Source organism: Hypomesus nipponensis, chromosome 21 (assembly GCF_054491055.1).
Source record: "Hypomesus nipponensis isolate SF chromosome 21, ASM5449105v1, whole genome shotgun sequence".
In the NCBI taxonomy this organism is placed as follows: domain Eukaryota; kingdom Metazoa; phylum Chordata; class Actinopteri; order Osmeriformes; family Osmeridae; genus Hypomesus; species Hypomesus nipponensis.
The window spans coordinates 14548774-14576579 of NC_140381.1; the positions used below are offsets into that span (position 1 = coordinate 14548774).

General features: G+C 42.3%; 2 protein-coding genes across 3 annotated transcripts in view; one reads left to right on the forward strand and one right to left on the reverse strand.

Moving 5' to 3' along the window:
• Positions 1 to 1767: 1767 nt before the first annotated feature.
• Positions 1768 to 2772, reverse strand: map1lc3c (microtubule-associated protein 1 light chain 3 gamma). The gene is made up of 4 exons (XM_084685321.1): positions 2647 to 2772; positions 2500 to 2555; positions 2317 to 2423; positions 1768 to 2090 (listed from the first exon to the last, which is right to left on the reverse strand). The coding sequence occupies exons 1-4, from the start codon at positions 2756 to 2758 to the stop codon at positions 1916 to 1918; spliced, it is 450 nt and encodes a 149-aa protein (XP_084541447.1). The 5' UTR covers positions 2759 to 2772; the 3' UTR covers positions 1768 to 1915.
• Positions 2773 to 3288: 516 nt separating this feature from the next.
• Positions 3289 to 27806, forward strand: part of LOC146238118 (striatin-like) — a 57760-nt gene continuing 33242 nt past the window's right edge. For both annotated transcript variants that reach the window (XM_084684850.1, XM_084684851.1), the window contains exon 1: positions 3289 to 3642. In XM_084684850.1, coding sequence (XP_084540976.1) covers positions 3427 to 3642 — 216 coding nt within the window. In that variant the 5' untranslated portion in view covers positions 3289 to 3426. The remainder of the gene's footprint in view (positions 3643 to 27806) is intronic.

Consider the following 27806-nt stretch of genomic DNA (forward strand, 5'->3'; position numbering starts at 1 on the left):
CATGACAATGTCTGTCAAATCAGACACTTGCTTTGCTAAATGCAAAGCTCCCTAGTATGTATTACTTAATGAGTTAAGGCAGGGGTTCCCAATCCTGGTCCTCGGGCCTCCCTGCCCTGCATGTTTTAGATGTTTCCTTGTTCCAACACACTTAATTCAAATGAATGGTCGTTAGCAGGTTTCTGCATAACTAGATAATGACTCATTCATTGGAATCAGGTGTGTTGGAGCAGGGAAACATCTAAAACAGGCAGGGCAGGGATGCCCGAGGACCAGGATTGGGAACCCCTGAGTTAAGGTATACATTTGCAATTTGTTCAACAAAACATATCTGCAAATGACTTACGACAAGTTTTGAAATTGGCACGTCACAAATACCCAATTACAGTTTTTCACAATTGCTAAAACCCTAAACCCCATTCTATGAATCAAATGTTCAGTGAACTAAACCAAGTTGTCAAATCAGACACACTTGACAAAACTCTTCACACATTCTCATTCACTAAACACATTTTGCACTATGATGCACTTGTGCTGCAAAAATGGTAAACACAAGCGGCAAACTGTAAACACAACTACAACACAGTTGTCATATGTAAAACACAATGACAAAAAAAATTACACACTTTTTCTAATGGTGATTTGGGACAATGTCAGCTTTCACCGTGGTGTCCGTATACAAGAATAGTTCAACATCAAGCAGTATTTTTTGGAAGGCAAATGTTTGCCTTCCACCATACAGGGCTTTTCTCCACCCAATTGAAAAGTTTTTCTCAGCGTGGCAGTGGAAGGCCTATGACCAAAACTCGTATACCAGGGTAAATCTCCTACAGGCAATGGAATTGGCCTGAGGTGACAGGTGTGGAGTGTTTTAAAGGCGGGATCCAGCACCCCAGAAGATTTTTACCCCAAAATTCTGTTATTTGTTGACAGTAGTAAGTTGTGATGGTTACTGTAATGTTTTCAAATCAGGTGGAGTCAGGTGGCTGAGAGGTTAGGGAATCGGACTAGTAATCAGAAGGGTGCCGGATTGATTCCAGGCCATGTCAAATGATGTTGTGTCCTTGGGCAAGGCACTTCACCCTACTTTCCTCGGGGAATGTCCCTGTGCTTACTCTAAGTCGCTCTGGATAAGAGCGTCTGCTAAATGACTAAATCAAATGTACAGTATTTGTATATCCCTTTTTACAAGCAATGTCACAGAGGGCTTCACATATGCCAATAGAACTGCCCCTTAGCCAACCTCAACCCTCAAGGAAGACAGGGAAAAACTAAAGAGGGGGAAAAAAATTAAGGAACCTCGGGAAGAGCAATTCAGTGAGGGACCCCCTCCTCCACAGACGGTTGGCAAAAGAGGTGCTAAACATAGTCAAACATCGAGCGTCAATGGGTGTTGAAACACCAAAAGCCAGTGTTTCAAAATCCAAAATCATTTTCTTTATTGCTAAATGCTATCTTTTTGTTTGAACATTTGGTTTTGTGTTTACGGTTTTGATAAAATGGTCGATTGTTCAAGAAATATGTTTTAGCAATCGTAAAAACTAAACAAATAAAACCTGCCCACGGGTTAAATTGTAGTTGGCAGATGAGCAATGCTGCCATCTTAAGGTGGACTGTGTGAGGAGACAGTTCATCAAATTGACAGTGGATCTGGAGTAACCATGTAAATAAAGAGGGTTAGAGCCAAATTCCACACTAGGAGCTAAAGAAAGCCTGGACTTGTTTACCATAAAAATAATGGACTGAGTGAAAAACATACTAACCATGTCCACAAAGCTGCAAACTATTTATTACCTTCACATTTAAAACACAGTTTACTCACAAGATATTAAAAAATGTTCAATACAAAACTCATATTCTATGTACATAAAGCATTAATCACCCATTATTGGGCAAACCCAGCCTTCCAAACTAGTCATGATTCAATAGAATCGCCAAACATTTCTTGAGAGGCATAAGTCATGTAAAGAAAGCCATCATCATCTTTATGGTCTTTGTATACTTGAGCCATGGTGAGAGACATGCTGGCGAGTCCACTGTTGTTGATGAGCAGGTAGAAGGCTTGACTTGGCATCAGACACATCCGATTTCTAAAACAATTAACCAAATGACTTTCAGAATATGGATGTAATGAAAAAAGCAGTAAATCTGCTTCCCATTATGTGAAACACAAGGTCATGAGTCATGTCGAAGAAGTGCGCGGCTGACACAAATCAGCTGATTTGAAACTATGCATTAACGCACAACTTGTCAATGGATAAACTATGGGTCAGAAGGCATAGGCCTATACTGTCTTTCCACAACTAATACCCTTACCTGATAATTGTAACAAATTGTGTCATGGAAAGTTCTTGCGGGACAAGGAATTTCGTTTTATCCAGAGGCGGCAAAAACTTCTCACGTTGATACCTCTCAATTATGACCTGATGAAGAAAAACTTTGATCAAAGCTTGTCGTACAATGTAAACTCAATTTATTTTAAATGGCATTGAAACTAACCGGAATTTTAGTCGGAAATTTTGATCGGATCCCCGCAACCTCCAGTTTTCTTGTTGCTGTTGACGAGAGAAAACGGGTCAGAAACATGCAGATGCATAACACACCTTACCAATGCCAAGAAAAGGTTAATCGAGGAACAACAATCACCAAAGGTTTTCCTCTGCTTAAATGGTTTTTGAGGTGGTGGTCTCTCGAAAGGAGGCATTGTCTTATTCCGCTTTATATTTCTCAATGTGCACTGGGAAGAAAAGTTGACCATGCACGCCTGCCAACAGTAATTAAATAGTGTAGCTGCAATGACGTATCACCTGATTAACATAGGGTTTGGTCAAGGGGGGCTTGACCAATGAATTATCCGCGCCCATGTAGATCTAAATCCTGTCCATTGAGTTGTAGTTCTGATCGGATATCATCAATCCGTGTGGCATTTGTTAGGCTATTATAATAATTAATATATATCTACATCGATAGATAGATGTATTGATAAGAGTCAAATTTATACAGAAGAAATATGTGTAATGGTCAATTTGGCACAAAAAGACCTGCACACATTTTGGAACAGGAGCCTACACTCGATAAAAAGTTTAATGGACGTAGGCCTCATGAAAACGCTTTAACTCCAAATTCCACAATGCTGCGGCTGACAGGGATGTCAACACCACGCGCATTTCTTTCCAATTGGTTTGTCCCTATGTCAGCCATTTAAATCAACCAATGAAAAAAGGAATCTCTTGGTATGGGCGGGAGTTCATGTGTACGTCACCAATTGACAGCTTGCTTTCAGACATGAGTGTGCCTGCCCAGTAAAGAAAGCTGTGGATACCAATTTCCTTGCTTTTCATATTTCTAGGGCGACAGAGAAAACCCATCCGACTGAGTGCAGTCGTGCCAGCTTTCACTGACCCAACGCAGATACCTGGCCTGGCCATGGACGAACAGGCAGGGCCCGGTGTATTTTTTAACAATAATAACAACTCGGGTTTGCCCGGCGCTGGCAAAGTACCACAGTCAGGCGACGTTGGTGGCGGAGAGGCGGCAAGGGCTCAGTACAGTATTCCGGGGATATTGCACTTTCTACAGCACGAATGGGCCCGCTTTGAGGTTGAAAGAGCGCAATGGGAGGTGGAGAGAGCCGAACTGCAGGTAAATAATCATTACATGTAATGTTAACGGCGCTCTGACAGCTCCGCTAAAAGAATGTCGTTTGTGCAAGGAAACATACACGCGCGTTCTGTCGTGAACTACGTTACACTCAGCTGCGTAGTAGTCTTATGTTGGCAGAATTACGTTAAACCATACAGTAGCACTGCGACCAGGAGTTCACAACCTATGCATTCAAGTGTATAGTCTACTGAAACCTAATTATAAATGTGAGAAATGGGCTTTCCAAATACAATAGCAATTTAAAATAAGCAGTTTGGGTAACGCTGTCACCTACAAAGGTATATCAATCAATTAATAAATAAATAGTTTCCCCTTCAACCAGGCCAGCCTTAGATAACCATCCAGAACAGAGCACCATCAACCCAAGGTGAATACATTCATAGGTGACAACAGCTTTAAGGTAACCCCATGACTTGTGATGAGTGTGGAATGTTGAGTCTCTAGGTTGTTAACATACCTCGGCCAATGAGTTGTTGTGCCAAACTATGAGTGCATCTGGTCATCTCCCATAGACCAGTGCTAAGTGCATTCTCATGAAATGACCAGAGGGTTACATAATTTACAGCCAACCTATGTTTTTATTACAGTGGATTCATAAACAGTGAATCCATCCATCCCTTTCAAGAGCCATGTTTATTCCTTCTGGAATTAATTATGTATATCTATGTATGGCATTTGCTGTTTTGTTAACTTTAAATATTAGCTTCAATCAATGTACGATTTCATTCCTCATTCCCCATGTGTCCAGGCCTAGAGACGAAAGCTAGGAGATGTTTCAACCCCCCCCCCCCCCCTCATCCGCCCCTTTTTCCTTTCCTTCATTGCTTATCGGACTAGAAGGAGCTCAATGGCAGCAACAAATGTCAATGTGGAAGGAGAGCTGCTTTGTTGCCAGTGGTTCAGAAAAGATTTCCATATCCTAATGCATTTGTTATGCAGCTTACATTTTATGTACTGTCATAGTCACCCTGCATTCCATTAAACGCTAATCTAATGTGAAAATCGAATTGAAAGGGTAGAATAGACAGTCTGATCAGTTTCGAATGAAGCATAGCGTTTCCCTGTAGGAACCAGACCAGGAATAACACCAGCCATGAGGAAAACTGAAAAGATGTTACTGACCCTGCATTAGGGTCCTATTACAAAAAGCTGACCTGTGTGACCAGTCCAGCTCATTTGAATGGCACTTCGATCAAGCACTGTCTGTTACCGACAGGCTTCCCATTAAACCTTTTTCCAACCATTTCCTCTCTCTCAAAAGAATGATGTGTTGTTTCTTATGTTTCTTAGCAGTATCAAATATCCCTCTCAAAACTATCCACCAGCACAGGTCAACTGTTTTCGGTCTTTTAGAGCTCATAACATGACACCAAGATTAAGTATTGCTTTGATGTGTAAGTGGGCTACAAAGGAAGTTTGTCATCACAACTTTGTTTCCTTCCCTCCCTAACCCTGCACTATAAATACATCACTCAGAGGCCAACAACGCTAGTTGGCGGCAGAATTATAGGAGAAAGAGCTGGAAATGTTCACTAGCTTCTTTTTGGAGATGTCCCGTATAAATTTGTGTATTTACTATTGGTGGGCATTGATTTTTTTTAAAAATCTAGATTAATCTCACTGTAATCTTGGAATTAATCTAGATTAAAATGGCTCATTTGAATTCTGCTGAAGGCATTCAGAATATGTGTGCTACCCAAATAATGACTAAAAATAAGTCTTTGAGAATGGGTTTCTCAAGCCATGTGAGCGAGGAGATTAGTTAGCTTGGCTGATAGAGCTGTGCTGATGTGAATGGGATGTAACAGCTGTAGCCACACTCCGTCACAACAAAGCTCGTTACCACTCACTGGGCTCAAACGCACAACCTCCAACTTGCCAAGCGTGACTACTACCAACTACGGCAAAGAAAAGCTAGCTCTTCGTTGACGCGGGTGGCCTGTTACATAGCTGAGGAGCAAGTTTCACGGTTCTAACTCAGTTACACTGACAGGCTTGCCTCGGTTGCACTCAAACATAGTAGTTTGACAACATCTCTTCCCCTGCGCTACATCAGTGCTTGGCCCAGCATCTTCCGCATTAGCTAAGGAATGCTTTGCGCTTAGGGGGTATTTGAGACTGGAACAACTCGCACAAGATGCAAACAACCTTAGTCTTGTCGAGGTTTCCATTGGGAAGCTTCTTAAAAAATAATTTTCACTAAAGCCAGGGCTCGACATTAACTTTTTTTTTTGTCCTTTGGACAAGTACATTAATGTTTCACTTGTCCATGTACAAAAGTCACTTGTCCGGGTAAAGATTAATAATTTCATTAAAACATTTTTATGTGTTGACGTTTCTAGCTAGCTAGTGTCGGCAGTACTTAACAAGCATTAGTAGCATTTGTATCGGTTAAATGTACGTAGCCTAGTTAAATATCAGCTAATATTCAACTGTAAAGTAGGCTATACACCTTTTAACAGGGCTGCCAACTCTCATGCATTGGCCGTGAGACACACATTTCAACCAGTTCACGTGCTCTCATGCCAAACCTTGTATTTCTCAGGAAATGCCAACAAAGTAGTCCTGCCAACGTTGTAAACAGTAAATGGACGAGGCACAGGCACACGGAGTGAAGCAACATAGAAGTGCGAACACCCATGAAAGCTCGTCTCGGGTCTTATTTTAGATACAGTATAAGTTTAGCTAGCTTGCAAATACTGAGGATAGCCTACCGAAGTAAAGTTAGCCAATGTCATTAGCGATGCTAGCTAGTGTTAGTTTGCTAGCTGTATAATATTTTACTGGGTCTTGCAGGGCTGCTTGATTTAGTGAAATTATTATGAAATGTATTGTTCTACTAGCCATTTGCCTACTTGAGCAAGTCACAGTATTTTAAAACCCTGATAGTGTAACTGAGACGACACAGTAAATAATTCCTCTTTTAAATAATAAGCCCCCGTTCAAGTGTTGAGCATTAAATTAGCTGCACGGTCTGTAGAGACCCTTACAAAAAAGAAGTATATGAAAGTATACTATAAGTATACTAAAATATGGATAGTAAACTTTTAGTCCACTTTTTATATACTTTTAAGAAGTATGCTTAGAAAATAGTTCACTTTTTATATACTTTTAAGTATGCTTTGAAAACAGTTCACTTTTGTAAGAAGTATATTTTGAAAATAGTTCACTTTTGATGTGCTTTTAAGTATGCTTAAAAACTGGTATACATTTCTTATGGAGTAGGATGTACGTTTTCTATTATTATACAGCAAAAACAGTCCAAATAATTTTTAAGTACATTACAGGTAACATTTTTTAGATCCATCTCATTCTAATTATTAATGTCCATGAAAATGTATTATGCATTGCACATTGAATCTTTTTTGGTATTGAAGCTGTAACCTTAATTACTGCCAAAACATTCTGAAGCCCTATAATCTTATACTAATAATTATTAATTGGAGTATTAATGGAAAAAGAATGAAAAAGCTACTTGAGAAAGAAGCAGACAGAAGGGTTGCATTATGCATTTGAAGGTTATACTGTCAAACTGACTGAAGAACGAAAAACGAGGCATACACACAGGTTTGAAGACGCTTTCTCACCCTCTACAGTGCAATTCGGCTAGGTATACATCCGTGCTAAAATATTAAGATGAAAGTCATCATAGCTTGCTTAGTAGAGACCCAGCTCCAAACCCAACTTTGAGAATAGATTAACGGCAATATTTTTTTTATTGCCCGATAAGAGTCTCACGTTAACGCAGCATGTTAACGCCAATAACGGCCCACCACTAATATTTACATTTTTATGTCACTTTATAGTGCTGGGTTTCTGCTTATACAACGTGGTTCCCTGACCCGGCTCACTAAGCTGCCATTTCAGTTTCTGGGGATTTCAGCTCCTCAGAAAGTGGTCTTCTAAGCCTCCTGTTCCTGATTTGGAGCATCCCCAGGATCTCCTCGCCGTTCCCGCCTCCCTCGACCAGACCCAGAAGGTGTTTGCATTTGTTTTTAGAGCAGGCTTTGGGGATTGAGTCATTGCTTGCCTCTTTGCCTCCTTTTGATTTTGAACACAGCCCTGAGCTTTTCACAGGAATAGACTCTGGATTGTGACTGCCCTCGATCTTGAGCAACCACCGGGAGATGGCCTAGAAGCCGTGGAATTGAGCCTGTCAGGCGTTCCAGACAAAAGTTCTGGAAATGCTGCTCATTTTGGGTGGATTTGTGTATCCCCACACTTTTCTGGCCCATTTTATCATTAATTTATGAGTGCATTCCAACGTCTTCCACTGACCGTCGTGCTATGCTTTCTGAGCGTATGGAGTGTGAGTCCATAGTCTCTATACTGTACAGTTGGAGTGATGAAGTGTTTTCACAAGCCATTTGGTTTACTGTAGTTTTAGTGCAGGACCTCATGAGTAAGCCTGTCTGGTATAATAATCAGCCTCCCACCTGACTAGCCCTCCACATTTACACAATCAGTTTGTTGTACAGGTGTTTAGAATTTGAATTACTGGAGGAAGAATTTCTGGATGGGCAGAGGCAAGGACATAACTTGAGTTTTCAGACTGTGGGCCCACTATGTCAGGCCCAATCAGTGTCATTGTAATGTCTGCTATGCTTCAGCCTAGATGAAGAGGAACTGCTATAATGGAGACTTCACTGTCACATCCTGTAACTATATATCCCTAGCTATTACTTTGACTTTCAATAATCCCCCCCCCCCACACACTTCACACAGTCCTATTGTAATCAGCAAATGCTAGTTCCCCTTCATTAGAGAAACTGCAGTATGAAAAAAAAAAATGATTCAAGTCCAAAGCTCTGAAAATAAACAGGTGAAACTGGTTCAGGCAGGGGACTCCGAAGTGTGCTTGCGTCAGTCACCAATATCTGTCATACTACACACATCCTATCATCCTCATAAGCGTTAAAAGGGTGGTCTATTCAAGAACAGGAATTCTCATACTCTTAACATTTCGGTTAAGTGCGTTCCAAATGCTCCTGATCTTAGTTGTGATATATAAGCTCTCTGCCTCTGTTATCAAGTTGGGTTTGTCGTTAAGAGAGCTGTCACAAAGCAGAACCCTACAGCCATGAGGATGTCTGGACACTCATAACATCAACGATCATATTACCTGGGTCTCCTGACTGAACATCTCAATCAGTATATCATTGCCCTGCATAATGACACAGGAGTTTTTATGATTTACCAACATCACTGCTTTGCACTGCTTTGAGCCCACTGAGTATAATATACCTGAATTATGCTCGCTTAAAATGTCACAGGGGGCCAGAGAAGCCCCCCAGGCCTTATTGCTGGTTTAACATGTCATTCCCATACCCTTATCTTCTCACAGATATGTTTTTATCCTATGGTTTTTGCACTAATTAAAGGTGACATGACATGCTGTTTTTGGATGCTTTTATATAGGCCTTAGTGGTCCCCTAATACTGTATCTGAAGTCTCTTTCCCGAAATTCAGCCATGGTGCAAAATTATAGCCGCTACAAGTAGTCCCACAATCAGCTTTCCTCAGAACACGCTGTTTCTGTGTCTGTAGCTTTAAATGCTAATGAGGAGGAGAGGGGCGGATGTATCGCAATGGCTCGTAGCCCCCGTTGCTGTAAGATGCCTCGAATTTAGCCATTCTCATCTGATCACCCTGGTTTACAGAGGTGCACACTCAGTCATTTCAATATGGAGAAAGGCGGATATCGCGAGCCATAACACCAACAGCAGAACGGTTATCCAAATAACAAAGAAGAGTACAAGACTCGCGTTACAGCGTTTGTATTCACACACACACTTGATGCCATTTATCTTTACGTTAGCAACAGTAACTCAGCTGTTAGCTGCAGAGCTAATGTTACAGCCACATTCTAAGGGTAGCAAGCTAGGTAACCATATACAGTAAAGCAACAAAATGATCGTGTTAGTTACTTACTTGTCCAAGGTTCCTAGCTTGACCAAGGAGATTTAGTAATGATCCAGAATTTAATTTCAGCAAGGCCAGATTTGTGTTGGCTCAAGTTGAGGAAACAGTAGTGGCTGAAATGTTTGGTGCAGATATACAACACTTTGGGAAGTTGTGTCGGCGCATTTCCAGCGAAAATACAATTTAGATACGGGTTGTGCAGAGGCTCGGATGAAGGAACTAAAAAAAGATTTGTGCTTGCATTTGTACATCCAAGCACTGAGCAACTGTTATGCTTCGTTTGTTTGCTCGCCATGATGTCTCTCCAGGAAAAAACGATATCGCACTCGCCCTTGCACGGTGGTAGCTCAGTTTCTCAGGGCGGGCCAGATGATCTGGTCGGGCAAAGCAGAGAGAGAGGAGGTAACCTTCCCCCGATCTACGTCATTCGGGGGAGATTTTCAAACAGCGCAATTGAGCCTTCATTTTGTCAAAGGCGGAGAAGAACACGCAGGGCTTGGTTTACACTTATCATAAATTCTAGCCACTGGGGGACCAAAGGCAGGCTAGGGGAACTCATATTAATGTTAAATAACCTCATAGAATGAAGTTTTCATGTCATGTCACCTTTAAATGATATTGCATGAGACAGATGTGTAATTGCCTCAGCTGTGCTTTGCCCATCTGCTTAGCATGATGCTAGATAATGAATACCTGGCTGAGCTCACAAGCCCCCAACATGGTACAACACACTTAAACTCAAACTCCTTATTTTAAATATTTTTTTTATCTGTATCTGTTTATTCTTTTATCTGTACCTTCTAATGGTGTGGTATACAGGATCAAATTAACATGCCCATAATGACTGTGCTGGCTGAGATTTGATAGGCCTACAACATACTGTAGACTGCACATTAAAGTTGTATTCTAACAACGCTCACAAGGCTTATGTTCACAAGACCAACAAACGACCAGGACAGAAGCTTGGCCACTCAGTGTAGAGCAGGGGTGCCCACACTATTTTGGCTTGTGATCTACTTTTAAAATGACCAATTAAAAATGATCTACCACAAAACATGTTCATAAATAGAGGAAGCTTGGAGTCCATTTGACAACAAATTAGTGCATCCATAAGCAGTCACTCTGACCCCTGGATCAATCATTGAGAGGGGGAGAATAGACAAAGTGCCCTGAAAGAAAGCTTACTCCAGTTAAACTTAAATGTCTTTACTTAGTTGTCACAACATTTCCCTATGTATGCCGGATGTAAATATTTATTTTACTCGAGAATCTAAGCTTGCCTCAGTTTGTTAAAGCAGATTGTTTGTTCATGATGATGTCCTAACCAGGGGCGGAGCCAGACGTAAAAAACATTGAGGGCTTAGCCCCAATCTAGGACCTAGTCAAGTTTTGATGCCCCAATCTAGGACCTAGTCAAGTTTTGATGCCCCAATCTAGGACCTAGTCAAGTTTTTCGATATGAACTTACACAGGTAATGCGAGTTTTGGTAGCGTGCAGTATTTTTTGTCATTAATTTGAACGCAAAATATTTTGGGGGGCTTTATGTAGTATAAACATTATGTTGGACTCGAATTGTTATATTTGCCGAAAATTACAACCACATTTTTACCTAAAAGATTTGGGACTTTTGAGAAAACATTTGGAGCTTTGGTCCCAGAAGCCCCAACGGACACACAGACACCAGACTTTCAACACAGCCTTCAGCACATCCAAATCTGTAAAGGCAACACAATGTGTACAATGTTTTAGCGAAATCAGGTGGATTTGCTGGGAAAACACAAAGTAGGACACAGGTCTAACAGCTGAACCAGCATGTCAACTTCTCGTTTGGGAAGTGTTCCGGCAATGATAAAGACTATTGTTGCACGTTGGCGCTCCCATGCTCTTGTCAACAACACAGGCCTGGTCTAGATATACCTCTAAGGCGTGGACCTCCTGTTCTACACTTCCTTGTAAGGATTGGTATGCACACCTGCTTATTTTTCTTTCTAATGTAAACGGCGGCCCCAGACAACACCCGTTGTCACGCCTCAGCGCAGTTACAACACTCTTGCTTCTGACAGCAACACAACAGATTGCCTTGGCAACAAAACATACCTTCCCCGGAGTCTCGGACAGTGATGTATACGCCATGTATTATGTAGTTACAATGATCGATTCTGCTCTTGAAAATAACATTGATACCGGAAGAAGATTATAAACAGGGATGCCTACGGAATGTGTGTCCTACAGGTTTTGATTATTGCTTGCAGGGTTTCCCGCAGAAAATTTGTTAGTTAAGGTGGGGGAGGGGGGGGGCTAGTTTGTGAGATAGACTAATGCGTTCTGCAGAGAATGGAGACTGGCATTTTGGAATGGAAGGGAGAAAACAGGACTGAGTAACACGGTGGATATCGCTATTTAAAAAAAACGTTGACAATGTAGTTAAGGCGGAAGGCTTGTGTTGCTTCGGCGGCCGCCTTAACTGAAAAGTGCTGCGGGAAACCCTGGCTTGTTCAGTGTTTACTTTCTTCAATACATTGTTGATTGGATTCTATGGAACTGATATTGACATGGTCTAGGATGGCCATTCTCACAGGCCCGAAGAGTCATCATGTGACGGACAGCAATAGCTAAACTCACAATGGCAATTACATTTTTGACAGATGCAGTTGGACTGGTGACCTGATTTAAAGTTTTACGTATCCCCAGAGAATGAATTGGTCGACTCGCTCCACTTTGAAGTGGTCCAGGCAGCTCAAAGTATCCGGTTTTAAAAGGATGGAAGTTCTGTTTAACGGAAACACCGTTGCTGATGTGCAGTACTGTCTCTCTTTAATCTGGGAGGTTTGGAACTAATACATTTCAAAAAATAGGTTATGGTTGAAGAGGAGGATGAAAGTCAAAGGGCACGGCAGAAGGAATAAGAATCAGAAATACTTTATTAATCCCCGAAGGGAAACTCTTTGTTTCAGCAGCTTGCCTTTATGTCAGTGCACACAGGAGTACATACTAGCAAAACATAAAATACAATACACTATACAACAGGTCAGAAAATAAATTAAGTACCAGGTGGGTATAAGTATAAAATAAATAAAATGGGTACAAGTGTAAAATGAATTAAATAAGTGTGAAGTACTCCTTTCCTTGGAGATATCCAAGTGGGTCAACTGGTTGATAACCCTTTGAGGGAGGAGTTAAAGAGTTTGATGGCCACAGGCAGGAATTACTTCCTGTGGCGCTCTGTAGTGCTTTTTGGGAGGAGGAGTCTTCCGCTGAAAGTGCTCCTTTGTTTGACTAGCACGTCATGGAGTGGGTCGGAGACACTGTCCAGGATGGCATGTAGTTTGGCCAGCATCCTGTTCTCAAACACCAATGCCAGAGTGTCCAGCTCCACCCCCACAATGTCACTGGCCTTACCGATCAGTTTGTTGAGTCTGTTGGCGTCTGCTACCCTTAACCTGCTGCCCCAGCATGCAACAGCATACAGGATAGCACTGGCCACCACAGACTCATAAAACAACCTCAGCATTGTCTGGCAGATGTTGAAGGACCTCAGCCTCCACAGAAAGTAGAGGCGGCTCTGGCCCTTCCTTTAGACAGCTTGAGTGTTCCTGGCCCAGTCCAGTTTATTGTCTAAGTGTACTCCCATGTACTTGTAATCCTCAACAATGTCCACACTGACCCCCTGGATGGAAACCGGGGTCACTGGTGCCTTGGCCCTCCGTAGATCCACAACCAGCTCCTTGGACTTTGCCGTGTTGAGCTGCAGATGGTTCTGCTCACACCATGAGACAAAGTTCCCCACCACAGCCCTGTACTCAGTCTCATCACCACCGCTGTTAGATCCCACCACAGCAGAGTCATCAGAAAACTTCTGAAGGTGGCAGGACTCTGTGTGGTGGCTGAAATCTGTGGTGTAGATGAAGGAAAGAGACGTCACATGGGGGGGGGAGACTGTCATGAGTAGTCAGCACTCTCTCCCCATTGTAACTTCTGGTTAGCCTTTCGCTAACGCTTGTGATGTCCTCAGGCTAGAGGTCACATGCAGACCATACAAGCGTAGAGAGCAGATGACCGAAATTAGTGGGGAAAAGCAAGCAGCAGAGAGAATGGAAAGAGTGCACGATAATAAACCGCACTGCCGAGGCTGAAAGAGGACCCTGTGGTGATCCCCAGACATAGAAGCACCTGCTAACCAGTGCCTCAAGGGAAATGGGGGAAACCAAATTTAGAGACCACATATCTGGTAACTCCCATTTTCAATTCAACAACAAATAACACCCATGTAATTTCTTAAATTATCCTCAACTTCCACTGTCAAAATGTTAACTTACTTACTTGCTATATTTAACTACCTTTTGAGTAGGTCACTAATTTATTGAAGTGGCATATTGTATTGACTTAATGAAGGTGCAGTTCACCATGCCATAAAACACATGGACGCCAGCTTCTTTAACTCATTAGGTGATCACATGGTAATCACACAAACATATGCACAAGCTATCTTCCTGATGTCATTTAAGGTTGGCAGCTGCTAAGATGGAGTTGATGGAGTTTTATTGTTAGTTTTTTCACCCGGTGAAAAAACGGTCATTAAACGTCCGTCTCATGAAACCTGATGAGGGAATCCTGACTGGTGCTGACTAACCAGCTCGTGAGCCAGGGGACGTAAAACACACAAGCCCCAGTCTGGAGGTCTCCTGAAGCCAGTACCATGAAAAGTGGGGGTGCTGAACCCTGTGTTTTTAAATAAATAAAAGTACATCAATTAACACTTAATTGAAATAAAACTGAACATCAGTTTTCCATTTTCCGGTTGGCAATGAGCACCACGGACAGTGTACAAACACTGATAGTCAAGCCGCAGTGGATATTTGAACAGTGTTGTTAGTTAAGGGTCTGTGCACTCATTCCTGCCAGGCCCAATTCTATTAAGTTAAGCAGAAGCTTGATTTTCAACCATATCTCCTTATTCAAACTAGCATGACCCCACCACTGGATTTTATATTTGACGCCCAAATCAACTCAAATTTGTATTATAATGAGGACAAACACAAGATCTCTCTTTTATGCTTTTTAATACAACAATGCTGACAGTTGTGAACATCAAGTTGTCAAGCATAACAAGGCTACAGTAGCCTGACGTCATACTGATAATTTTAGTCAGAATATGAGTCTGATAACTCTCCGTTGGGCTGTGACTATGGGGCGTGTTTCAACCGAACTCGTAAAACAAATGCCTCTTCGCTCAATTGGATAACCTACAACCAATCATAGCAACGTAATATGTTGTTTGTTGAAAACGAATTCAACCCAAGCGCTCTTTCGTGATGTTGTTGATTACGTTACTGTTGATCATCTGTCCATCATCGTATAAAGCCCGCCCTGGCAATTTCATTGGTCCGCCCAGCTCCTGGTTTTATATAGTTTGTCCCCAATACGAGCCCCTCCAGACCCAACTTCCCGACCAAATTTTTGTTGTGGGCGGGGCTAAGTTGGGCTGGAAGCCAGGCTAAGGCTGCAGTACTATACACCAAAAGCATACAGAATGATGTGGTTTAGGCAGATATTTGACAGATCTGGTAATAAATAAAAAAAATAGCTGATTTCAGTGTCGACCTTTTGGAATATTAAGAACCTAATAACAGTAAACTCCACAATAAAGTGCTATTATTTACTCTGATCAAATGAATTCCCGAAAGAGATTTGTGATTGTTATATGATATAATGTCAAATCCTGGATCCACTGAGCTGAAAATAAAATCCTGGTAACATCCATGCGTTAGCAATTCAACTAGCATCATCAAAATACATTTCTTTACAATACAACATCATAACTCATAACACTCAACTCTATATGCTCCTACAAGCCTGTTTAACTCTGATTTGGTAACCTGCTGTTGGAAGTCCATTTGTGGCTGCTTGGCTGGTGTTGGCAACGGCAAACTTTTATCGGCATCAGTGTCACTCCGTTGATCTATAGCTACTAATCTGGAGTTGGCATGTTGCTGTTGAAGATGTTAACCCTTGTGCTGCCTTCGGGTCACATGACCAAAAGGTTCATAACGAACCATCGTTGTGTTTACCCAATACAAAAGCAAATACAAATAATTTTCTTTTAACCTTCGCAATGTGGGGGGTCTGAGACAGCCCAACGGTTAAAAGAAAATGCTTCACTTTGTTTTTGTGTGCGGTAAAGTTGTCGCAAACAAAGGTGGGTCACAATGCCTGATGGGTCAGAATGACCCGAGGAGAACACAAGGGTTAAAAAAATTTGAAGTTGTGTTTGCGGCAGTAGATAGGTGTTTTTGGCCTGGGCACAATGTACATGGTACAGTTAAGTTTTTGCCATTTTGCACAAAATAATGTGCACACTTCCATCCCTCAAACGATGTCCATTATGGTTTCGCCTCTTGAATTTTGGCGCTAGGGTCAAAGGGACGAGTGTTGCGCAAACACACGTACTGTAAAGGGGAGTTTGATTTATTCATTTCGCCTCCCGATATGCAGATTGCAGTAACGCAAGTAACGCTAAAAAATGTTTTAAAAGGAACTGTAATTTGATTACTGAAGTTATCAACAGTAACACGTTTCATTACCGCGTTACAGACAAATGTAATATATTATTACAGTAACGCCCAGAATTTGCCCATTCTCACCTGATAATCCTGGTTTGCAGAGCTGCACAGTCAGTCAGTCATTTCAATGTGGGGAAAGGCGGATATCGCGCGCACCATCAGCAGAACGTTATCCACATAACAACGAAGCGTACAACACTGCGTTACAGAATGTGTATTCATACACATACTTGATGCTATCTACTTTTACATTAGCGATAGTAGCCTACCTCAGCTGATAGCTGCAGAGCCAATGTTACAGCCAGATTCTAAGGGTAGCAAGCTAGGTAACCATAGCCTGACTCTAATTCTAGTCAGAATATGAGTCTGAGAACTCTCCGTTGGGCTTTGACTACGGGGCGTGTTTCAAACGAGCCTGGAAATCAAATGCCTCTTTGCTCAATTTGATAGACCTACAACCAATCAGAGCAACGTAATATGTTGTTTGTTCAAAACAAATTCAACTTAAGCGCTCTTTTGTGACGTGGGTGATTACGTTACTGTTGATCATCTGTCCATCATCGATTAAAGCCCTCCCTGGTAATTTCATTGGTACACCCAGATTCTGGTTTTCTGTAGTTGTTCCCCAATACGAGACCCTCCAGACCCAACTTCCCGACCCAATTTCTTTGTGGGCGGGGAGAAGTTGGGCTGGCAGCCAGGCTAAGGTATCCATATAGTAAGCAACAAAATTATATAGCGTTAGTTGACTTACTTGTCCGAGGTTTGTAGCTGGATCAAGGAGTACTGATTCAGAATTTAATTTCTGACGGTCAGCAAGGCCAACTTTGTGTCGGCTCCTGTCCATACAGGCTCCTGTATGGTCATTGACATAGTCACTGATCTGCAAATTTGCACTATTGCACTGTACTCCACTTAGGTTAGAATAGGTTATAGGGTTGAAACAGGTTTTTGTGCATTTAGGGTTAGTATAGTGTACTATTTATTGTTATCTGTAATTTAGGAAGTTTTAGTATTAGGGTTAGTATAGTCGATTATTTATTGTTCTGTATATTTAGGAAGTTTCACTTATTTAAGCTCAGCATAGATGTAAATTATGTTCTGTGTACTTATATGTTATGTTATGCCAGGTGCTTGCGTTGTCTTATCTTAAGAATTTCAGTGCCCAGTCTAACCTTGTGTTGTTCTGTGTACCTGACAAATGAAAGACTTGAACTTGAACTATTGGCTGAAGTTAAGGAAACCTTTGGTGGCTGAAATGTTTGGCGCAGACATGCAAAACTTTGAGAGGTTGTGTCGGCGCATTTCAAGCGAAAATAAAATTAAGATAGGCTACTGGTTGTGCAGAGGCTCCTAGTGACGTCACGAGTAGCAGATTTTCAAACAGAGCGTTTGAGCCTTCATTTTCTAAAAGGCGGAGAAGAACACCTAGGGCTTGGTTTACACCTATCAAAAATGCTAGCCACTGGGGGACCAAAGGCAGGCTAGGGGAACTCATATCAATGTTAAATAACCTCCCAAAGTGAAGTTTTCCTGTCATGTGACCTTAAGTACTGTGCAAATATCCTCTTATGTCAAAAACTGGAAAGACAGTCGTTAAAGGTCACATGATAGGAGGAGGAGAGGGGCGGCAACATGCGCTAATGTTTACAACGGATGTATCGCAATGGCTCGTAGCCCCGTTGCTGTAAGATGCCTCGAATTTAGCCATTCTCATCTGATCACCCTGGTTTGCAGAGGTGCACACTTATAATCATTTCAATTATGAGAAAGGCGGATATCGCGCGCCATAACACCAACAGCAGAACGGTTATCCAAATGACAAAGAAGTGTACAACACTCGCGTTACAGCGTTAGTATTCACACACACACTTGATACCATCTACCTTTACATTAGCGACAGTAACTCAGCTGTTAGCTGCAGAGCAAATGTTACAGCCACATTCTAAGGGTAGCAAGCTAGGTAACCATATACAGTAAAGCAACAAAATGATGTAGCGTTAGTTAACTTACTTGTCCAATGTTTGTAGCTTTACCAAGGAGAGTTATTAATGATCCAGAATAAAATTTCAGTAAGGCCAGCTTTGTATTGGCTCAAGTTGAGGAAACAGTAGTGGCTGATATGTTTGGCGCAGACATACAAAACTTTGGGAAGTTGTGTCGGCGCATTTCCAGCGAAAAAAAAATTAAGATACTGGTTGTGCAGAGGCTTGGATGAAGGAACTAAAAAAATACTTCTGTTTTGATTTGTGCATCTAAACACTGAGCAACTGTTATGCTTCCTTCGTTTGCTAGCCATGATGTTTCTCCAGGAAAAACCAATATCGCACTTGCCTTTGCACGATCGTAGCTCAGTTTTTCATGGGCGGGCCAGATTATCTGGTTGGGCAAAGCAGAGAGAAGGGCGGTAGCCTGGCTCTTTGTGATGTCACAAGGTGGAGATTTTCAAAAAGAGCAATTGAGCCTTCTTTTTCTCAAAGGTGGAGAAGAACACCCAGGGCTTGGTTTAAACCTATCAAAAATTCTAGCCACTGGGGGACCAAAGGCAGGCTAGGAAAACTCATATTAATGTTAAATAAGTGAAGTTTTCATGTCATGTGCCCTTTAAGCTCCCCTGCAATCGCTACACTCTACGTCCTCGTTATCAGTCCAGACTTTAATTGACTACTGTTCATAACTGTTCATAACTAAACAAAAAGCTTCTGTTTTCAAATTGTATCTCGACTCCGGGTATCGTCTGGCACAGTTGACGCCACTTGCACAGCTTTTTGTATTGGTGATCCACCGGCCACCAAATAATGTGGTTTTCGGGCCTCCACCAATAGGATAACAGTGTCTTTCGTGGAGAACTTTCACTTTTCTGTTTTTTGGTTGCCAAGATTCGCCGTGAACAACAAATGCATGCCAGGGTCATGAGATACTAGATTAGCATTCATGAGGTGCTTTGCAATGACCATTTATGGTTAAAAATGGGCGTGTTCAGGGAGGGGTAAAATGCTGATTCACATACGCACACTTGTGGATAATCTGTCATTTCTAAAGGGAACATTGCGTACAGGTGTGCGTACGCACGGTTTCATAAATCTGAATTTTTGTGTGGGTACGCCATGTTAGGCTTTTAGGCTTACGTACACTTTTAGTAAGAATCCTACGCACAGTTTTTTAAATGAGACCCCAGGTGTGGACTTCTTGTGTGTTTTTGTGCCGTTTCAGGAATGCCGAGCCTAAGGTGTGTAAAGGCCAAAGAAAAACACAAAACACTTCTCTGACGTCTCTTACGTCAATGCCTTTCCCCAAGGCCTTCATTGTTTTCGCTACATAAAGAGGGTGGGGGTGAGAGGGGGCAGCGTTGAGTGCATTCCCCCAGTGTTTACTAGTATAGAAGGAGCCCAATTTAACACTAATATAGCCCTGCCTCTTAATCTGGTAGAGGCGGATTGGGATTAGTGGCTGGAATTGGTCCCCTGTGTGGGAAAATGTTCCCAGGTGATAGTGTGCGTGTGTTTGTGGGGGGGGGGGGGGGGGGCGGTGGGGGCGTGGGCACTTGTTCCACTAAGTCAGACCTCACGTCATGTCTCCCAGTCCTGAGAAATACAGTATACCCCAGCCACCTCGTCTGCCTCCACAGCTTTCTAGAGCATGTTATGGAAAAAACATCACACTGTTGTAATTATGAACATGGGTAATGATTATGGATTATATGGTTAATCACTTTTTTACCTTTTATATGCTATATTACTGAAAACCATATGCAAAGTTGTTGACTGATTAGTATTATCACTAATATGTAGAAGATATTAAGCCCAAAATGCTAATCTGGATAATAATTTTAAAAATGTGATCGTTTTCTATGCACCTGTAATCTGAAGCCTTTCGAAAGAGAGACCAATAGAGTGTAAAATGCATTATGCATCTGTGACAAACAGTTATGTACCAATAGAAAAATTACAGAACTGATAAGGTTTTGATATAAAAGAGGAATGTTCAGATAAAAATTTGAGTCTGCTCCCGGGAGCACACTCACTTGTTGGATAATCTGTCCAATAAACCTTGCATCAAACTCTGAGTTCCAGTGCGTCTGTTTTGGATTTAGAATCTATCCAACTCAACACTTAGAATAATTTTCAACGTTTGGACTTGCCTCATTTTTGACTTGTCAGGACTTAAACTTTTCTCGACATAGATACTTCACTTCACTATATAAGGGAACCTACAAACGTATTTACATTTCAAATGTTGAGAAATGTATAAAACGTAGTATATATTTATCCACTTCAAGCAGCAATGCATTAGCGAGGTAAAAAGACTTTTGGGGCTACTCGCCTTCTCCGGCACGTCGAGATATATACAATCATGTTTATCCCAGGCTGCAGTTGTCAAGGGTTCTTCCCTCTGTCCCCACGCCTCCTCTTCCTACCTGGCTCCATGGCCCTGTTTTGGGCTTAGAGAGTTTTTTTGTTCTAATCAAAGACCCATCACCCTCAGAAGTGTGCGCTTGTCAGTGCGTTCCCTGAGGGAGGGTGCCAGAAAATCACTATCCTGCCGTTCTCTCCTGAAAGGATTGTATTTTTCCCCAAATGGTTCCTAGGTCTGCAAACCTGTGTGTCTGTGTGTGTGTGTCCTACAACCCTTAAAGCTTAACCAAGAGATTCTGTGCATTGCTTCATTGCAACTACTGACGATCGCCAACAACAGGTAACAGGATAGGACAATGCATCAAGTCAAGTGAAAGACAAGAAAGAGTCATGTAGTGGTTGTGCAACAAACGTATAGCATAAATATTGTCTACAGGGGTATAGCTCAGTAGTTAAAGCATTTGACTGTAGATCAAGAGGTTGAGTGATCAAATTCTTATGTGTATATGTAAATGTTATGTGCTTCCACAGGCTTTCAGGAATGTGCAATTTCCAGGGACCTTATTAGCTATGCACGTATCCATGGTTGCTGCTGTTTGGTGTCTAGATATTCTGGGGTTTCCATAGTAACCTGGGGATATTTAAGTCTGTCGGATTCTCAAATCTTTTGCAAAGGCGTAAGCATTATAATGGATTTATTTAGCATGGAGTGAAAATCCAGGTGAGACCTATTGATGGAGTTGTACTTGACTGTAATTGATTGTGCTCATTCATCATATTCCCTCTGGTACCAACCTTCTCCAGGTATTTTAATGGACCTGTTAGTTTTGCCTATAAAGATGAGGCTGTGTTCCAAGTTCGCATCTGAATTATAGCACTACACACACACTTTTGTTCTACACTACTCTTTTCCCCTTTTTTCTGCCTATCATCCCCCTCCCCTACCCTCTCCCACTCTTTATGAATCATTGCTAGCACACTGCTCCAGATTTAACAAGCAGGGAATTCCCCCGGAGGACTCTCTTTACATTCCTAAATGTTTCTTGACTTTCCGAATACAGATGTGACAGCAGCAGAGGGTTACATATAGCCAGTAGTCAGATGGATGAAAAGGTGAAGGGTAGGGAGTTTGGCTAAGGGCTAGTTGATGCCAGGATGACTCAATGTTCGGTAACTCTGGAAGATTAAGCGTGAGGACATAGAGCAGCCCCAGAATGCTCCATGTTTGCTCTGCACTTGGGCACTTGCATAATGGGACACACGCTAATCTTGACAGGTGCTTTGTTGGAGATGACAAGGGGATTTTATGATACAGATGGCAGTATCTGGTTTCAATAGCATAGGAGTTAGGAAATGTAGTGTCACAGCAAGGGCTATATGTTTGTAGGTGTTAAAAGTGGCTGGAGATGAGGTGCATAAAAGGCAAAGTTCAGTTTGTTCACTACCCTGTCACACATAAGGGCTGATTTAAGAAGTGTTAGGAAGGCAAATCTTAAATAATTTTATGTGAGAGAGACATAGCCTTTGTGAAATCCACATAGGGTGGACTAATATAACAAGTCTTAAGTACATTTGTGGTCCTTTAACTAATATTTAGGATTCCTCCGTCAGCTATATTTTCGTTCTTGTTATTATTTACCCCTGCATTTACATGTGGGTCAGCGAGCTTAGATGTAGTAATAGCTTGGAAATAATTCTACTGTATTCAAAGCTCATAGTCCTGGTGATGAATTAATACAAAAGCAGCTCATCAGTCCAGCAAAGAAAACATGTTAGGTGTCAGCCTTTTCATTTCCTAACAGTATCACTGTCTGTCTGTATGTATTTTTTGGGTATCACAGATGCCAGTTTTGTGTTACTTCCATGCCTTGATCTGGAGCAGTAACAAAAAAAAATAGATTGTGAATAGTTTATTATTAAATTTTTTGACTTTCTAAGTGGGGTAATCCATTTTCCCTACATGTAGGCTAAACTAAGGCACCATTGATTTGAATATACATGGTTGTGTATTCAATCTCTGTTTCTAACTATCATGGCAATGTACTTGAAATACCTGACACACACCCAGAGCTAAGACAACTTTCCAGATACCAGATACTAACCTTGAAGATCACCACTCATCATTAAAATAAATAATTTAGAATCGACTTCCCTATCCATTTCTGTCCCAGACAAGTGTTGTTTTAGAGAAGGTGCATAATGGCACACAGTGTCCTCTGCCTCATAGGTAAAACCTCAGCAGTTGCCTTGGTAACCTTACAATGAGTTGCTACAGTGAGACCCAGTCCTCTGTCCTACTGCCAGATGAGTTGAATGCCTTCTACATTCGCTTTGAGAGGGACAGTGACCCCCTCCAGTGAGGCTACCTGAAGGCCTAGCCAGTGGTGTGCCTACACTAACGGGAGTTGAGGTGAGGCATTGGTTCAAAAAGATCAACCGTCACAAGGCACCTGGCCAAGATGGCATATCAGGTAGGGCCCTCAGGCACTGCTCTGACCAGCTATCAGGGGCAAGGGCGTAGGTTTGGTCTCAGACTTGGTGGGGACATCCACCCATCAACCCCCCCTAAAATGTGTTACTCTGGCCTTTTATGTATGTATTGTTGGCAGACAGCCCTGGTAAGTTAGCTGTAGGCCTACTGTTGTCGCCGACACACCCGCTAGCTTGTCTGCGACTGCCAGTGCAAGCAAGCAAAGTATGTGCTTCTTCCCGTGCGTGTCGCGTGTCAGATAACCCTCCCCCTTCGGGTTTTCAGCCAATCAAATTATGGCGTTTCTTGTATTGTCGCGTCCTGCCCATCGGAATTGATCCAAATAGCAGCACAATTTGCTAAAATATTGGTGGGGACCATTTTGTCATTTTCAAATGTTGGTGGGGACAAGTACCTAGCGTCCCCCCCTAAATCGACGCCCATGAGCAGGGGTCTTCAGTGACATCTTCGACCTGTCTGTACTCCCCACCTGTTTCAAGAGGACCACCATTGTCCCTGTGCCCAAGAACACCAAGGTCACCTGCATAAACGACTATCGCCAAATAGCACTGGCTTCTGTCATCATGAAGTACTTCGAGCGGCTAGTCAAATCATTCATCTGCTCCTCGCTGCCCCCCACCCTGGACCGTATGCAGTTTGCATACCGGTCCAACAGGTCTACAGATAATGCCATCGCCCTGACCATGCACACCGCTCTCTCCCACCTGGACAAAGGGAATACGTATGTGAGGATGTTGTTCATTGACTACACTGCCGTGCAAAGGCAAAAGACCGTAACTTCAATTTTGTCAATTTTATTTTTTCATTTTTGGAACAGTTAAGGTCTGCTTATCATGTGGCCAAATATCTTAAATGAACTTGTCTGTTTTTCAGAGAAAATAGGTTGTTGTCTTCACCGTATCATCCAAAAGCCTACTTTGGCTTTAGAAAGCCAATGCAGATTGCCGTAACATCAGTTACGGTTCTTTGTTTTGCGGCACTCAAAAATGTTCAAATGGAGTTACGGTTTCACTTTAACTAATACATAATCTAGCAACAACAAACACATCTAGCATTAGCCTAGCCTACTTGCTGGCATTCAACACAAAACATCCCAAACATGAGTCGTTTGTAAGTATCCTACCCTGGCAGTTAAATCAAAAACACTCTTGTTTTGTGAGTCTTGTGACAGGTATCCACGTGTATGTTACATTGGCTTATAATATACAGAGTTTATAGTGTGATGCAGCAACTAAGTGAGCGAAGAAACGGAAATTACTGTATTTTGCCTTGGCATGACCACTTACCATAGACAATAGTATACTACCGTAACTTCAAAATAGGGGTCAAAAGTGCAGTTTAAGATCGACATTTTCCAAAATTTCTAATTTACATAATGTGTAATCACTAAAACATCAAACTGATAGATTTTCAGTGTCCTACCTAAAATACATTTGGCAGGACAACTACTTTGAAAGTGCAAAAACTTTGAAGTCGTTTTTCTCCGTTCTATACTTCGGCGAGTTACGGTCTATTTCTTTTGTAGGGCAGTACAGCTCAGCTATCAACACCATCATCCCCTCCAGACTTGTCTCCAAGCTTGTGGACCTGGGACTAAGCACCTCCCTATGCAAGTGGATCTTCTACTTCCTGACGGGGAGGCCACAGGTGGTGAGAATCAGTGACCGCACCTCATCCACACTGATCACCAACACAGGCACCCCCCAGGGCTGTGTGCTCAGCCCTCTCCTGTTCTCCTTGTTCACTCACAACTGTGTGACAACGCACAGCTCCAACCTCCTTTTTAAGTTTGACGACACAACCATCGTGGGCCTCATCTCTGACAGTGACGAGTCAGCCTACATAGAGGAGGTTGATACCCTGACATAATAATAATAATAATAAATTATATTTGTATTGCACTCTATATTTAAAGCAATCTCTGGTGCTACAAAGCATATAGTAATACAAATTAAAAATAATCAAAGTTTAATTATTACAATTTTAAAAAGATCAAGGTCAACATCGTGATGTCAGGACAATAACCTCTCTCTCAACATCAGCAAGACTAAGGAGATGATTGTGGACTATAAGAGGCGGCAGGAGGAGGAGCATGCACCCCTACACATCAACGGATCCAAAGTGGAGAAGGTCAGCTGCTTCAGGTTCTTCAGGGTGAACATCAGCAATGATCTCACCTCGTCTGCTCACACGGACATGGTGGTCCAAGCGGCCCGGAAACGCCTCTTCTTCTTGAGGAGACTGAAGAAGTCTGGCATGGACTCAGTTATCCTAATTAACTTTTACAGATGCACTATAGAGAGCATACTGACTGGTTGTATCACAGTGTGGTATGGGAGCTGCACAGACGGACCGCAAGGCCCTACGTAGTGTGGTCCGGTCTGCCGAGTTCATCATCGGCAGGAAGCTCCCAGCGTTACAGGACACTTACCATACACGATGCCTGGCAGGATTCCCAAGGACTGTTACCACCCATCCTTAAGTCTTTTTACCCCGTTGCCTTCTGGCGGGTGATACCGAGACATTCGGTCTTGCACACGCAGACTGCACAACATACAGTATACTGTATTGCATATTGTATATTATTTGTATATTTAGGAGGTTTACTATATTTTAGCTTATCATAGATGTATCTATATTCTGTGTACTTGTTATGTCGTGTTATGCCAGGTTGTTTTGCGCTGTCTTGTCCTAAGAATTTCAGTGCCCAGTCTGACCTTGTATTGTTCTGTGCATCTGACAATAAAATACTTGACCTTGAACTTGAACAAAAGTTAGGGCAGTAAAGGGTACAAATATTAGTGGGCTGTCACCTCTTCTTGTTGAGTCCTGGTACTTGACAAGATTGTCAAAGCTATTTCACATCTCACTGTATCAAACAACTTTTTGGGGGACTGGTATGACCTGTCTTATTTAGGTGTGAACATCTGTGTCTGTTATGATAGAGGAAAAGAAGTGTAACATAAGTTGCATGCCCAGTGCATTGTGCTCTGTGGTCTTATATAAGCTATGCTCTTTCAGCCCACTGTGCCTTTCAATTACATTGAAATCATTGGTTACGGTCGCTCTCCTACGCAAGAGCCTGCAAATGTATGTACACTGAGGCATGATCAGAAATATTCTCTGCTCAGTGGCAAAGAGAAGCCATGGCAACGGACTGCTGACATCACATCACAAGAATGGCAAACTTCACATTAGTAGAGTACTGTTCTGTTTTTATACTGTTGTTGGCATCAAATTAGTAGAAATTGTATACGTGTATAGCAGCTTATTCCTAAAACTAATGATCATCTTTTTTTGGGCTGTATATGGGTGACTTGGTATCCAGCAAACATGCAGTAGCCGTATTGTCTGGAAATACACACTGAAAACACAAGAAGCAGAGGCATGAACTCCACACACAGTGTTTTCCCTCCAAGTCAAACCAAGATCAGAAAATGTCACAGCAAGCCGCGACATACACATTTTTAACAACTCATCAAGGTCTCAGGAGTCAAATGGCTGAGTGGTTAGGGAATCGGGCTAGTAAAGACGTTTTCCGGTTCGATTCCCGGCCGTGCGAAATGACAATGTGTCCTTGGGGAAGGCACTTCACCGTATTCGCCTAGGGGGAATGTCCCTGTACTTACTGTAAGTTGCTCTGGATAAGAGCGTCTGTTAAATGACTAAATGTAAATGTCTCATACACCCACACACAGACTTGATGGTTAGCTAGCTGTCAACCAGGGTATTTCAGCTGGCAGCCTACAGTAGGCATCATGCGCACACACATACAGCATACACATCACAAATGCAAAGAGCCGAGTGTGAGTAACGAGAAACAACTAATCATAAATGTCTTTTGGGATCAGACATGTTATGACGTCAATTTGGAGGGGCTCAGCTGAGCTCATCCCTGTTGGTGTCTAACAGTGCTAACAGCTCACAGCGCCAACAGTTGTGTCTGTACAGGCTCTCACTGGAGCAGCGGTGCCTATTGTGGCTTCAAGCATCCCCCAAAAAACGAAAACAAGCTCCCCTTTAAGCGATGAAGACGTTTGATCAGACAAATGCCAAACAGACTCCCATATATTGACCCCCATATTCTCTGCACACTGCAAGATTGCATCAACCTTGAGCCAAATAATTTCAGTGACTGGATGAAATGACACTCACTAGCTAAGCTTGGGCTAACAGCTACTGAATTAACTAGTTTGTTGGTTAGTTGAAAAGATGCAGCAGCGAGATTGGCATGGGGGGCTGGGGGGGAAGAAGGGAGTTAAGTGCCTCCGGAGTTGATTATGAGGGGCAATCACCAGGGAAGCCTTGGAAGAAAGAAATGGAAAAAGGACAGTGATGCATGGTGGGAAATGCCCGGAAGATTCTCAGGGTGATGATAGGCAGTTGGGTGGAGGTCTGCAATGAGTCACTCCATTTAGAAATCTGTGGGTGTCATACCAACAGAACCAGCCAGAGAGAGGAAGAAGGAGGGTTGGATGCAGGAGAGAAATGCCCTTTGGCTGTGGAATACATTTGTACTTCTCAGCAGAGAGGAGGAGGTAATAATCTGATAACGGGGAGGACATTTGATCATTCATTGTATGATTATGGAGCAGTGCATGTCGCTAGCTATCTTAATACCTGTACACATTATTTGGCAAACACAGCAGCAATCCTCAGGTCTTCCTCATCCTCAGAACTGTCATCTTCAGACCTGAGCTGAAGCATATTTTTGTGTACCACAATACCCTCCCAAAAAAAGCTTGTTTTGCCAAGTACCACTATTAACTGAGGCTAGGCTTTAAGCCCACAGCATCACTTGATCTCCTTGTTCT